The 12,884-nt window shown below is 48.1% G+C and overlaps 1 protein-coding gene and 1 long non-coding RNA gene across 4 annotated transcripts in view; one reads left to right on the plus strand and one right to left on the minus strand.

Annotated features, from left to right (window-relative positions):
- Positions 1-12,884, minus strand: part of LOC119953693 — a 67,233-nt gene that overhangs the window by 9,006 nt on the left and 45,343 nt on the right. For both annotated transcript variants that reach the window (XR_005458078.1, XR_005458077.1), the window contains exon 2: positions 11,103-11,180. This is a non-coding gene — a long non-coding RNA (uncharacterized LOC119953693). The remainder of the gene's footprint in view (positions 1-11,102; positions 11,181-12,884) is intronic.
- The window catches only part of acer1 (alkaline ceramidase 1), a 45,062-nt gene that overhangs the window by 8,314 nt on the left and 23,864 nt on the right, over positions 1-12,884 (plus strand). For both annotated transcript variants that reach the window (XM_038778236.1, XM_038778237.1), the window contains exons 2-3: positions 4,257-4,371; positions 8,450-8,588. In XM_038778236.1, the coding sequence (XP_038634164.1) occupies positions 4,257-4,371; positions 8,450-8,588 (254 nt within the window). The remainder of the gene's footprint in view (positions 1-4,256; positions 4,372-8,449; positions 8,589-12,884) is intronic.

Below are 12,884 nucleotides of genomic sequence, written 5' to 3' on the forward strand. Positions count from 1 at the left end.
CATGGACTACAGCCAGACCATCAATAGGTACACACAGCTCGACGCGTATCCTCTCCCAGGCATATCTGATATGGTCAATCAGATTGCACAGTACCGAGCCTTCTCAACTGTGGACCTAAAATCCGCCTACCACCAGCTCCCCATCTGTAAGGCGGACCGCCCATACACTACCTTTGAGGCAGATTGCCGCCTCTACCACTTTCTCAGGGTTCCCTTCGGCGTCATCAACGGGGTCTCGGTTTTCCAACGGGAAATGGACCGAATGGTCGACCGGTACGGGCTGCGGGCCACCTTCCCATACCTTGACAATGTCACCATCTGCGGCCACGATCAGCAGGACCATGACGCCAGCCTTGCCAAATTTCTCCGCACCGCCACTCTCCTCAACCTGACTTACAACAAGAAGTGTGTGATCAGCACAAACCGCTTAGCCATCCTCGGCTAGGTGGTCCAGAACGGAGTTCTGGGGCCCGATCCCGACCGCATGCGCCCCCTCATGGAACTCCCCCTTGCCCACTGCCCCAAGGCCCTCAAACGTTGCCTGGGGTTATTTTCTTATTACGCCCAGTGGGTCCCAAATTATGCGGACAAGGCCAGCCCACTCATTCAATCCACTCTTTTTCCCCTAACGGCCGAGGCTCACCAGGCCTTCAACCATATCAAGGCCGACATCGCCAAGGCCGTGATGCACGCAGTCGATGAGACGTTGCCATTCCAAGTCGAGAGCGACGCATCAGACGTCGCCCTAGCCGCCACCCTCAACCAGGCAGGCAGGCCGATGGCATTCTTTTCACAAACCCTTCATGCCTCCAATATTTGGCACTAATCCGTCGAAAAAGAGGCCCAAGCCATCGTTGAAGCTGAGCGGCATTGAAGGCATTACCTGGCCGGCAGGAGATTCACTCTCCTCACTGACCAATGGTCGGTAGATTTCATGTTTAACAACACACAGCGGGGCAAGATCAAAAACGCTAAAATCTTGAGGTGGAGGATCGAGCTCTCCACTTACAACTACAAGCTTTTGTATAGCCCCAGTAAGCTCAATGAGCCTCCCGATGCCCTATCCCGAGGTACATGTGCCAACGCACAAGTGGACCGAATCCGGACTCTGCACGACAACCTTTGTCACCCAGGAGTCACACGTTTGTACCACTTTATCAAGGCCCGCAATCTGCCCTACTCCGTCGAGGAAGTCAGGGCAATCACCTGAGTCTGCCAGGTCTGTGCAGAGTGCAAATCACACTTCTACCAGCCAGACCGTGCGCACCTGGTGAAGGCCTCCCGCCCCTTTGAACGCCTCAGCATGGACTTCAAAGGGCCCCTCCCCTCCAGATTCCCCTTTGCCATCCCATGTCTTGATATGACGTCTGCCACCGTCATCAAAGTCCTCAACAACATCTTCGCTCTGTTTGCCTTCCCCGCCTATGTCCACAGCGACAGGGGATCCTTATTCATGACCGATGAGCTGCATCAGTTCCTGCTCAACAAGGGTATCGCCTCGAGCAGGACGACCAGCTATAACCCCCGGGGAAATGGGCAGGTGGAGAGGGAGAATGGGATGGTCTGGAGAGCCGTCCAGCTGGCCCTACGATCCAGAAATCTCCTAGCCTCCTGCGTCCTCCCCGAAGCACTGCACTCCATTCAGTCGCTCCTATGCACTGCAACTAATGACACCCCCCATGAACGTCTCTTTGCCTTCCCCAGGAAGTCCACCTCCGGGGTGTCGCTCCCGACTTGGCCTGCAGCTCCCGGACCCGTACTCTTCCGTAAGCACGTACGACACCACAAGGCAGACTCGTTGGTTGAAATGGTGCAGCTACTCCACGCCAACCCACAGTATGCCTACATAGCGTACCTCGACGGTCACCAAGATTCTGTCTCCCTCAGGGACCTGGCACCAGCAGGTTCCACACACACGCACCCCTCCCGCCCAGCGTCACTCTCCCCTTCCCCGGCGCACCCAGCCGCAACTCCCGCCCCAGGACAATCCGTCCTCCTCCTGCCCACACCCGAGGATGACGAGGATTGCGGCACGCTCCCGGAGTAACCGAGGACCAGATCGACACCGGAATCGCTGCGACCACTGCAGTGCTCCCAGCGGCAGATCAAGGCTCCCGACCGACTGAACCTGTAACTTGATCGGGACTCTTAAAACATGTACTTGTATATAATCCTCCTCCACCCCGCTGGACTCAATTTTTTTTCTCTCTGTACTTTAAAACATATACTTGTATATAGTCTCCACCACGCCTGTCGGACTCAATTTTAACAGCGGGTGAATGTGGTAGTCACCACTGATGATATATTAGGTGATTTGTGGTAAGGCCCTGTACTCCAGGCACGGGTGTAGATCCCTGCCTGCTGGCTCCGCCCAGTAGGCGGAGTATAAATATGTGTGCTCCTCGTATAGCAGCCATTTCGCCAGCTGCTATAGGAGGCCACACATCTTAGTGTATTAAAGCCTCGATTGCATTCAACTCTCGTCTTTGTGTAATTGATCGTGCATCAATTGCCAACGCAAACAACAGCGGCGACAGCGGACACCCCTGCCTCGTCTCCCTGTACAACACAAAATACTTGCGTTTGTTTCATTCGCTCACACACTTGCCACGGGGATCACATGACAACAACTGAACCCACGCCACAAACCCAAACCTCCCCAGAATCTCAAATAGGTACCTCCACTCTACCTGGTCAAAGGCCTTCTCCATGTCCATGGACACTATCCGGCACACACTTCTCCAACCTTCTTGCTAATACCTTTGCCAGGACTTTGACATCCGTATTTAGCAGCGAGAAGGGCCCAAAGGACCCACACTCCAGTGGATCCTTCCCCTCCGAAGCCTGCGCTAACATAGCCAGCAACTCCCCCTTTTCCACCATTTCAATAAACATGGATTGTCTTCGATATTTATTCCCACTATTGAAGTTGCAATTCTCATAGTCAGCACATAGAAATATTCTTTGTTTCTGTGATTTTAGTTGCTTTTAGTCAAAATGTTCAAAATCAAATTGCTTTGGTTGTGTTTTTTCAAAAAGAGGACTTGTCACATTTAATGACATCCTCAGATCATTCAAGGTGTTTTTTTCTCATGCATCAGAGAAATGAACAGTCTGTAGAAACACTGAGATTTAGTTTCAATTAAAGAGCCTCAAAACTAGTACTGATTTTTGCAAATTTGGTGACCACAGATAAAGTGGTCAGGGTCTTACGGGACAGAGGTTGCCCCATCCTTTTGCCTAAAAGTTGGGGATGAATCCCCATCAGCAGCTTTCCGAGCTCCAGCATAATTTTACCTGCAGTCAGGGGCATCTGTCTCCCCCCCCCCCCCCCCCCCCCCAACCACCCCCACCACCCCACCCTCCCAACCCACCGCCACCATCCTGCTCAGGAGGTGCCAGTCAGCTGGAGAGTCCTAGCAGCACCACCAGGGGTGGTGGCCATTGCTGGTACCACAGCCAGTCAGCAGAACAAAGGTGGGTCTAGCTCATTGGGACCATTCGGGCAGGCGCCCGTGAGGGGTGGGTATGGTTAATTGTGGGGGTCCGGGGATCTTTCCGAGAGGCAGTCCTCGCTACTGGAGGGGGGGGGGGGGGGGGGGGGGGGGGGGGGGTTGGCCATGTTGCAAAGGCACCTTACATAGTCATCAAGTCCTGAAGTGGGACTTCAACCCAGAGCTTCTGGCCCAGAGGTCAGCTCCTTATCACTGCACGACAAACCTCCCCCAGGGTAAAATATCAGCAGCTGAGGGCAGCACGGTGGCGCAGTTGGTTACCACTGCAGCCTCATGGCGCCGAGGTCCCAGGTTCGATCCTGGCTCTGTGACACTGTCCATGAGGAGTTTGCACATTCTCCCTGTGCTTGCCTGTGTTTCACCCCCACAACCCAAAGATGTGCAGGATAGGTGGATTGGCCACGCTAAATGGCCTCTTAATTGGAAAAAATGAATTGGGTACTCTAAAAATTAAAAAAATATATATCAGCAGCAATACAGTAAAGGTGCTTAATTGGCCATTCAATAGCCTAAGTTGGCCTAAGGATATGCCGACCGCCACTTTCCCTATCGCTAGTCAATGACAGCAGGGGCGGGAATGTGACAGGGAATGCCAACACTCGCTGTTCACCTGATTTTTCACTTACCCTGAATCCTAGCTTGTTCCCTGGGCCCCGTAAAATCTCACGCATTGTGTCACCAGCTAAAGTAGAGGTCAGTCAAATTCATTTGTTATAACGTACTAATGACTTTAATTCACAGATCAGCAGTGTGAGTTTCTTTATATCTTCTCCAATAATGATGTATCTATTACATCCTTATGCCCAGAAGAGGAACAGAGCTGTGTATCTCATCTGGGTCCTGATCATGTTAGTAGGTGAGTTGCACAGCACAGTAACTATTGGCCAGTATGCCTGAATGCAGTCAATTGCTGAAAATCTAGACGCCTGGGTTATATTAATCATTCAAATTATTTCTGCCTGTTCTTAACCCATTTCCAGCACAACCAGGGAAATACACCAATGACATCTGAAAGAAGGGTGGCATCGATATTTAGTATCTCAGGTCTTTTTAAAATGGCAAAGGGGTAATTTAATTTAAACAGATCCATGCACAGCAGAGGGTGCTTTTGATGGGTCAACAGCTCGTTTGTTGTGTCAGCAGGCTTTGCCATGACTAACATTCCCTTTCTGGGTTTCCCAACTACTCACAGAGTGAGGGTATGATGACAACCTGCACCCTGTCAATAAAGGATCTCTATTTAAAGGAACCCAAGTTGGGCAGCACGGTGGCGTGGTGGTTAGCACTGCTACCTGATGGCGTTGAGGTCCCAGGTTCGATTCCGTCTGTGGGTCACTGTCCATGTGGAGTTTGCACATTCTCCCCATGTCTGCTTAGATATCACCCCCACAACCCAAATATGTGCAAGGTAGGTGGATTGGCCAGGCTAAATTGCCTCTTAATTGGAAAAAATGAATTGGGCACTCTAAAAATTAAAAGAAAATAAAGGGACCTAGGTGGAGGTTGGAATGCGAGCCGGAAACCTTGGTTATGAGGGCCTGTGGATACAAACAAATGGAAGGAAGAAGTGGGAAGGCTGCCCACTACTGCCCATCCTCCAATCTTTCCCCCCTCCTCCCCCTCTAATTATCTGACACTTTATGATTTTTAGACACTAAAGGTGTCAAGGGTATGGGGAGTGAGTGGGAATATGATGTTGAGATAGAAGATTAGCCATGATTATATTGGAAGATGGAACAGCCTCGAGAGGCCAAATGGCCTACTCCTATTTTCTATGTTGCTACGCTTCCCTAGAGGTCATGCTGGAGGTTGAGCGTGCCAGAAAGAATGTATTGTTTTCTCTGGACAGGAAGAAGAGGGCAGCCACCCAAACTAATGAGGTGTGTCTCGACGGAGGCAGCCGGATTGTGGTATCCAGAACTTGGATACATTGCTGGAAAGAGTTAAGTGACCTCATAAGGTCAGGAAAGCTGAGTGGCCATTATCAGGTGGATTCCATCACACTCTGGCCTCCCATTCTTTTTCACCCGGAGGGTGGAGGGAATCTGGAATTCTCTGCCTGAAAGGGTGGTAGAGGCCGGAACCCTCACAGCATTTAAAGAAGCATTTAGATGAGCACTTGAAACACCACAGCAGACAAAGCTAAGGGCTGGAAAGTGGGATAGATGCTTGATGGTCGGCGCAGATGTGATGGGGTGAAGGGCCCCTTCCTGTGCTGTAAACCTCTATGACTCGACACAGCATTCGACTGACTGACCCACCTTACAGTTCCACACATTCCTTTTTCTCCAGACACCTCCTCAAATTTCAATTTGAACTGCCAAGACTCGAACGCACCCTTGTCCTTTGATCTCTCGTACCACCCTCACAGTTACCTTACATAAATGTTCTCATTCTGTCCTCAACCCACATTCCGCTACTTCTCATAACTCTCTCTGCTCTCTCATTGCTAGAAAAGAGACCCTACAACTCCAGGGTGAAGCAGAACTGGGTGTGGAGGGTACGGGAGAGGTTGACCTGCAGCCATAGCCACCCTGACTTCAGTGGAGAAGGATGCCTTGGAGAGAAGCTGGGTGGCATGAGCACTAGGCGTTAATGATGATGAACCCCCTGCCCACAACCAAACACCCCCCCCCCCCCCCGAACAAGACTCGGTGGATAAAATTCTGTCTAATGTATCTCAAGCTTTCTTAAGCAAAATAATGCATGTCTGCAGTTTCCACAGTTTGCAAATCTCCCACTCCCTGTCTGAATATTGGAAGATCCAGCATAATCAAGAATCGCTTTCTTGATTAATGCAGTGAGATTGTTCCATTTAACGTGAGTGTATGTTTGAGTCCTTCTTCCTAAACATACTACTTTACACTCATCCACATTGAACCACACCTCTGCCACCTACTGGCATAGATACATTAAAAAGATCCAAATTCTTCTGAATCGAGTTCTATGATTCACCATTATTCCAGTGCTACCTATTTTCTTGTATCATCTTCAAATTCTTCTAAGCCATTTCTACATTGCAACAGTAAAGGCCCCAACACTGGTCTCCAAGTACAACATTTTCAATGTTATTCATAATTTTCCATTACTTTTAACCCATTTTACAAGTTCCTCCTTTAACCATTGATTGCTGATATAGTGCAATGTCAAAACCTCCAAGACTATGCCAAATGTACTGTTACTGTGGAGAGTTATCCCCAGACACTTTATAAGAAGAAATTTAGAGTATTCAATTATTTTTTCCCCAATTAAGGGGAAAATTGGGGAAATTATTAGCATGGCCAATCGACCTCCTCTGCACATCTTTTGGGTTGTGGGGTGAGACCCACGTGTCTGCGTACGGTAGCATTGTGGATAGCACAATCGCTTCACAGCTCCAGGGTCCCAGGTTCGATTCCGGCTTGGGTCACTGTCTGTGCGGAGTCTGCACATCCTCCCGTGTGTGTGTGGGTTTCCTCCGGGTGCTCCGGTTTCCTCCCACAGTCACAAAGATGTGCAGGTTAGGTGGATTGGCCATGATAAATTGCCCTTAGTGTCCAAAATTGCCCTTAGTGTTGGGTGGGGTTATTGGGTTATGGGGATAGGGTGGAGGTGTTGACCTTGGGTAGGGTGCTCTTTTCAAGAGCCGGTGCAGACTCGATGGGCCGAATGGCCTCCTTCTGCACTGTAAATTCTATGATCTATGATCAAATCATAATGCGGAAAAAAGGAGTTGATCAAGCAATAAAACCCCTGCGGTGCCCACCCGGCACAGAATCTGGGGTCCTTGATCCCAATAGAAACCTGCAGCTGTCCAATTAAATTCCTAATTAGCACTTAGTTCAGTGGGCCTCTCCTAAAAGAGGCTCTCACAGCTCTAAAGCCATTAGGCGAGATCCCTGTCATCTCCATTAAATGCCACCCAATGTGTTGTCAAGCCGAGGTGGGCCTGTTGATGTTACATAAAGTACAGCAACAAAGCTTCTTTTCTTCTGCACTGCACTGTAAATTCTATGATTCTATGACACGGGGAGAATGTGCAAGCGCCACAAGGACAGTGACCCAGAGCCATGATCGAACCTGGGACCTCGGCACTGTGAGAAAGCAGTGCTAACCACTGTGCCACTGTGCAGCCCTCTCCCCAGACTCTACCTAGCACAGCATGTCATCATGTTGCAGTTATGTGGATAGAGAAAATCATGGAGTTTTGCAGGATACGCTGTGTAAAAAATATAAAGCAAAGGATTGTGCTAGCTCCCATGGGAGGACCCCGATGCGCCTCTCCCACTCGTTCTAATGTTTCTGACTGTGGGATTTGGAGGGTTGACTACCATTCTGAGGGTCACATCTAGTCTGCATGTGTTCCTGTCCATTATGTCCAAGGTTCGCAGCCCCGCAAAGCAGAAACAAAAATGTTAGAATGTGAAAGGACAGACTTGGTGGTGCAGAAAATCCTTGGGCCTGTCCCATTGCTGTAATTTTGATGGAGGTGGCATCCAGGGATTTCTAGGCAAACAAAGTTCAGGGCAATGGCGACCTGCCTACAATATCTGGCGAGAGAATAGCGAGTTCAATTGTAGAAGCCCACACCACAACCCCATCCGAGATCAACTAATGTAGCCCAGACCAAAGACTGATCATGGACCATTTCTAGTTTGTAAGGCATACTGCCCATTGCTATGTGATGAATTTACCCATTGAGTCACAACAGTCTAAGTATAAAAATAGTCTGAAGAGACCCTGTGTTTGCGTGGGTTTCGCCCTCACAACCCAAAGATGTGCAGGCTAGGTGGATTGGCCATGCTAAATTGACCCTTAATTGGAAAAAATTGTTCGGGTACTCTAAATTTATTTTTTTAAAGTCTGAAAATTGTATATTTTGGGCAACATCTAAAAGTGAAATTGCTTATTTCATTTGAATGTTACATTTTTCAATTAATCTATCTTCACAATAGGATTATTCTCTGCATACTACCACATGACTCTGAGTTACTTTGGTCAGTTGCTCGATGAATTATCTATCCTGTGGGTATTAGCAATTGGTTACATGCTGTGGTTTCCCAGAAGACACTTGCCAACATTCATCAAAAGCAGGTAATAGATGTTTCAGATTTAATTTCAATTGCTATTCAATATTTTATTGTACAAACCCAGTAAAGTAACATTTGAGATAGAAAGAGTGTATCAGAAATTACAGCGCATGCTGCCCACCGATTCTGACCAACGTTTGGCCAGATAATGGTGCACAACACACTCCGGAACCTCCAACGTGCATTCTCATTTGGCGTCGCTCCCACCAAAGTCAGAAAATCACCCGTTTAATTTTTACTCTGAATTTAGCAATCAAATCATGAACATCATAGCAATTCAGCCATGGTATGGGGTGGCATAAAACATATCATATAGTGCCCAGCAATGATGCAACAATACAGGAGATGGGATGGGATGTCACTGGGGTAGAAGGTCAGGACTTCAGAGGGCATTGAGTCATGCGGTTGGAACCGACAGGGGAACTCTGTTGTAAAAACATATCAGAGACTCAGCAAGAGCGAATAGTCCAGACTGGTTGGACTATTCCAATTCTCTTCCCCCACCGAGTGGTACACTAAGGCAAACTTTTGTCTGTTTCCACAACTAGTTATTCCTGGAACAGGTCACAAGTCTGTCGCCAGGGGCTTATAGCTTGAGGAGTGCCACTGAACAGCAGGCCTGGCTGACCAGGAGTCTCCCCGCTCTTACCGCCAGCCATTGGAAGGATGTGAAGGTTATGAATGCACCTTCCTGGGGTGGGACTCAAACCCAGAGCGTCTGGCTCAGAGGCAGGGAGGCCACCCATTGCGCCACAAGACCTCCTCGCCAGACTGGTTGTGGAAGGGGTTTGAAAGAATAAATTATTGGAGTAGCTAACCAACTGCAGAAAAGCTTGCCTACGAGCGTCACCTATTTGGGAACATACTCAATGGAAGACCCCAACCATCATCATCCTGAGCAAGCATCACTGATGAGAGGATTATTGCATCAGCAAGATCAGCATTCTTCCTACAAGAGCAGACACAGGCTCACCTTCTGAGCCATTACCACCATCAGCAAAACTCAAATCAGGACTGTGATGACATACTCGCCCTTTGCCTGGATGCGTTCAACTTCAATGGTGCTCAGAAAGTAATTTGCCCCATTGATTCAATATCCACCTCTTCACAGTTGCACTGTAGCTGTGCGATATATCATCTGTCTATGAGATGCTCTGCAGCAGTTCAGCAAGATTACATCAACAGTACCTTCAAGCTCAATGCGGTTGTAATATCCACAGTCACAAAAAAAGCTGTCCTTGTGGTAGGAGTCTTTAGGTTGGCCTGAAGGAGATAGCTAAGTTCAATGACATGTTCCCATAGAAAGCAAAGATCATAAAGCCATTCATACCTCCCCTGAGGTGGCCAAATATGATTTTATCTGTTTGTAAATTGAGTAAAGGCAAGAATATAGATAACTGCTAAAATTTGATTATGATGTAATTTTCATGTTTTTATTAACACTGCATTACTGGGGCTTCCAAAAGAATCTCCAACCTGAACAATTTGTTTACTGTGAGTCAAACTGCAGCTGTTATCAAGACCACCACAGAAAAAGGTGCTGCATTGTGAAAAGCCTTGCAATGCAAAAAGAAATGTCCTCCATAACTAAAGGCATGCGGAGCTAAATGCAAAACAAACTTAAAGGCCGATTCTCTTGTGTTTGGCTTGGGGTGTGCCCTGTTCATCGGGGCGTATACAGCATCTCAAAAATCAGGAGGCCAGGCCACCGCACACTTAACATTGAACTCCTAATGAGGCTGGAGAAATGTCTGAGGCTGTGCTGTGGGGGGGGGGGGGGGGGGGTGGGAGGGAATAGAGAAATTACTGTGGCGCATTACCGCACTAAAGATAGACCCCAGTGGGATCACATTGGGAGATACTTTTTACAGATTGCTGGTTTTCCATTAGGTTGGCTTGAGTTAATTATTTGCATTGCCACAAACAACCCTTTTGTCTTTAAAATACATTAGAGGCCCTAGAAAAGTCTGAATACTAAGGAGACATACATTTCTTTTATATCCAGCCTTGTTGAGACACCAGTGGCAGGAAACATGCTGTTTGAACACACTTGTCCCATTATTCCTAATTATATACCCATCTTCAAATGCAGCAGAAATTTTGATCGATGGAAAAAGGGGCAGGGATCTGCCATCCTCATATGTTTCACACATGAACAGGAGAGTTCATTTTATACCGCATTTGTAAACCATGTGCTCCGGTATACAACTGTGTGATTACACTTTAAAAATCAAAATTTTCTGCATTCATTCCTATAAAACCGGATTACAGGATTGATAGTTCTTTATAAATATTAAATGCTTTGCGTATGTACAAACTCTTTGTACAACACCCTGCGTCATGATTTTGAGTAACCTTTTTTATCAGGATTTACAATGTAACTATCCATTTGAACCAGTCTTCTTCAAACTTTTTTTCGGGGATCTATTTTTACCAACAGGCCAACCTTCGGGACCCAACCCAGCCAACCTTCGCGACCCAACCCGGCCGACCTTCGCGACCTACCATTTTCTCTTACCTTGTTTGCTGCTGACAAAAATGGAGGAAATGTCTTTTTGGGCCCCTCTGGCCCTCGTACACGATCCTCCAATGGAACCTGTTGGATAAAGGTGAAGCCTTCTGGTGTCAGAAAGTATGGAGTCTCCATCTGTCCAAAGTTCTGCACTTTTTTCCTGTAAAGTTTTATCAAATACAACCCCCCTGAACTTGTAAAGAAAAAATAAAAATAAAATGAGTAAAATAAATGAAAAAAATAAAAATTAAATGAATAAAATAAATGAATAAAATGAATAAACCACCCCCCCCCCCCCCCCCCCCCCCACCGAACTTGTAAAACAAAAAGCTGCGACCGTTTAAAAAAGATGCGGCCACACTGTGCATGCATGCCTGATCATCGGCGCGCATGCGCATAGTTTTCTGCATGCGCGCCGATGATCTGGCACGCATACGCAGTGCGGCTGCATTTTTAAAACATGTTCGGGGCCATTTTGTAGGCCGCTTGCAGCCAGCGTTATTAACAGCCGAATGCTGCAGCTGTTGCGCGCAGATTTGCACAATCGGGAGCGCCGCGTCGGACGACTCCGCCACCCTCCCGACCCCCCCCTGCGGGTCACGCCCCCGAGTTTGACAATGCCTGATTTGAACCCTCATAATGGCAACTGCCCTGTAAACATTCACATGTCATGCTGTAGTTCATAGAATCGTAGAATCCCTGTAGTGCCGATGGTGACCATTCGGCCCATCGAGTCTGCACCGACCTTTGGAAAGAGCACCCTACCCAGCCCCACAACCCAGCAACCCAACCCAACCTTTTGGGTACTAAGGGGGAATTTAACATGGCCAATCCACCAAACCTGCACATCTTTGGACTGTGAGAGGAAATGGAGCACCCGGTGGAAACCAACAAAGACACGAGGAGAAAGTGCAAACTCCAAAAAGACAGTTACCCGACGCTGGAATTGAACCCGTCCCTGGTGCTGTGAGGCAGCAGTGCTAATCACTGTGCAACCGCAAGTTGCGCCACTGGTGGTACTGTACAGCCCTCCCACCGCCCCCCCACCCCCCCCATCCTGAAGTGTGAAACCTTTTATACATACCTACCTTAACAGCCTATAAATATTGACTCTTCTTTAGCTTCTGGCTGCCTGTAAATTAACCCCCCCCCCCCCACCCCGTCCCATAACCCTAACCGCAACTCAATTTTCATTGCTTTCCAGCCCAAAACTTCCAGACTTTCCTCATTGAGCTCTATCAAATTTATTAGCCTTCCCTTCCCACAGTTCCATGACCCTAAGACAGGCCTGACTCTTAAAACAATGCTCCACGAGTTTGCCCCCAGTCCCAGTCCCGTACAGACCACACCTTTTTAATGATTTTTGGCCTCTGCCATTGGAAGCCTGCTGGTGCCTTTGGCAGAGTTTTACGCCCCCTCACGCCAGTGGGAGTTTCCGGTCCCGCCGAGGTCAATGTGACTCTTGAATGGCTCGCCGCGTTTTGATTTTTGCATCCACTGGGCCTCGGATCGCCACTGTTCTGCAGCTTCCTTCCTCAGCCCCAACTATTTAAAATTCTTCTGTCTGCACATGTTCCCTGTAGTATAAGGGTGTTTGGCAAAGCAAGGCTTGATATGGGACTGGGGAAAACAGTACTGCCCACAACATTCCCCATCCATAAGCCACTCATGGCTCCCCACCCGTCGCTCCAGACCTAATTGCTTTGCACGAAAGAAAACCCTGCTGACTCCAGGACACGTTATTTTATAATGTTATTTTCTCACAGACGAGGATCAAACTTTTTCTTC

This window comes from Scyliorhinus canicula, chromosome 18, assembly GCF_902713615.1.
Source record: "Scyliorhinus canicula chromosome 18, sScyCan1.1, whole genome shotgun sequence".
In the NCBI taxonomy this organism is placed as follows: Eukaryota; Metazoa; Chordata; class Chondrichthyes; order Carcharhiniformes; family Scyliorhinidae; genus Scyliorhinus; species Scyliorhinus canicula.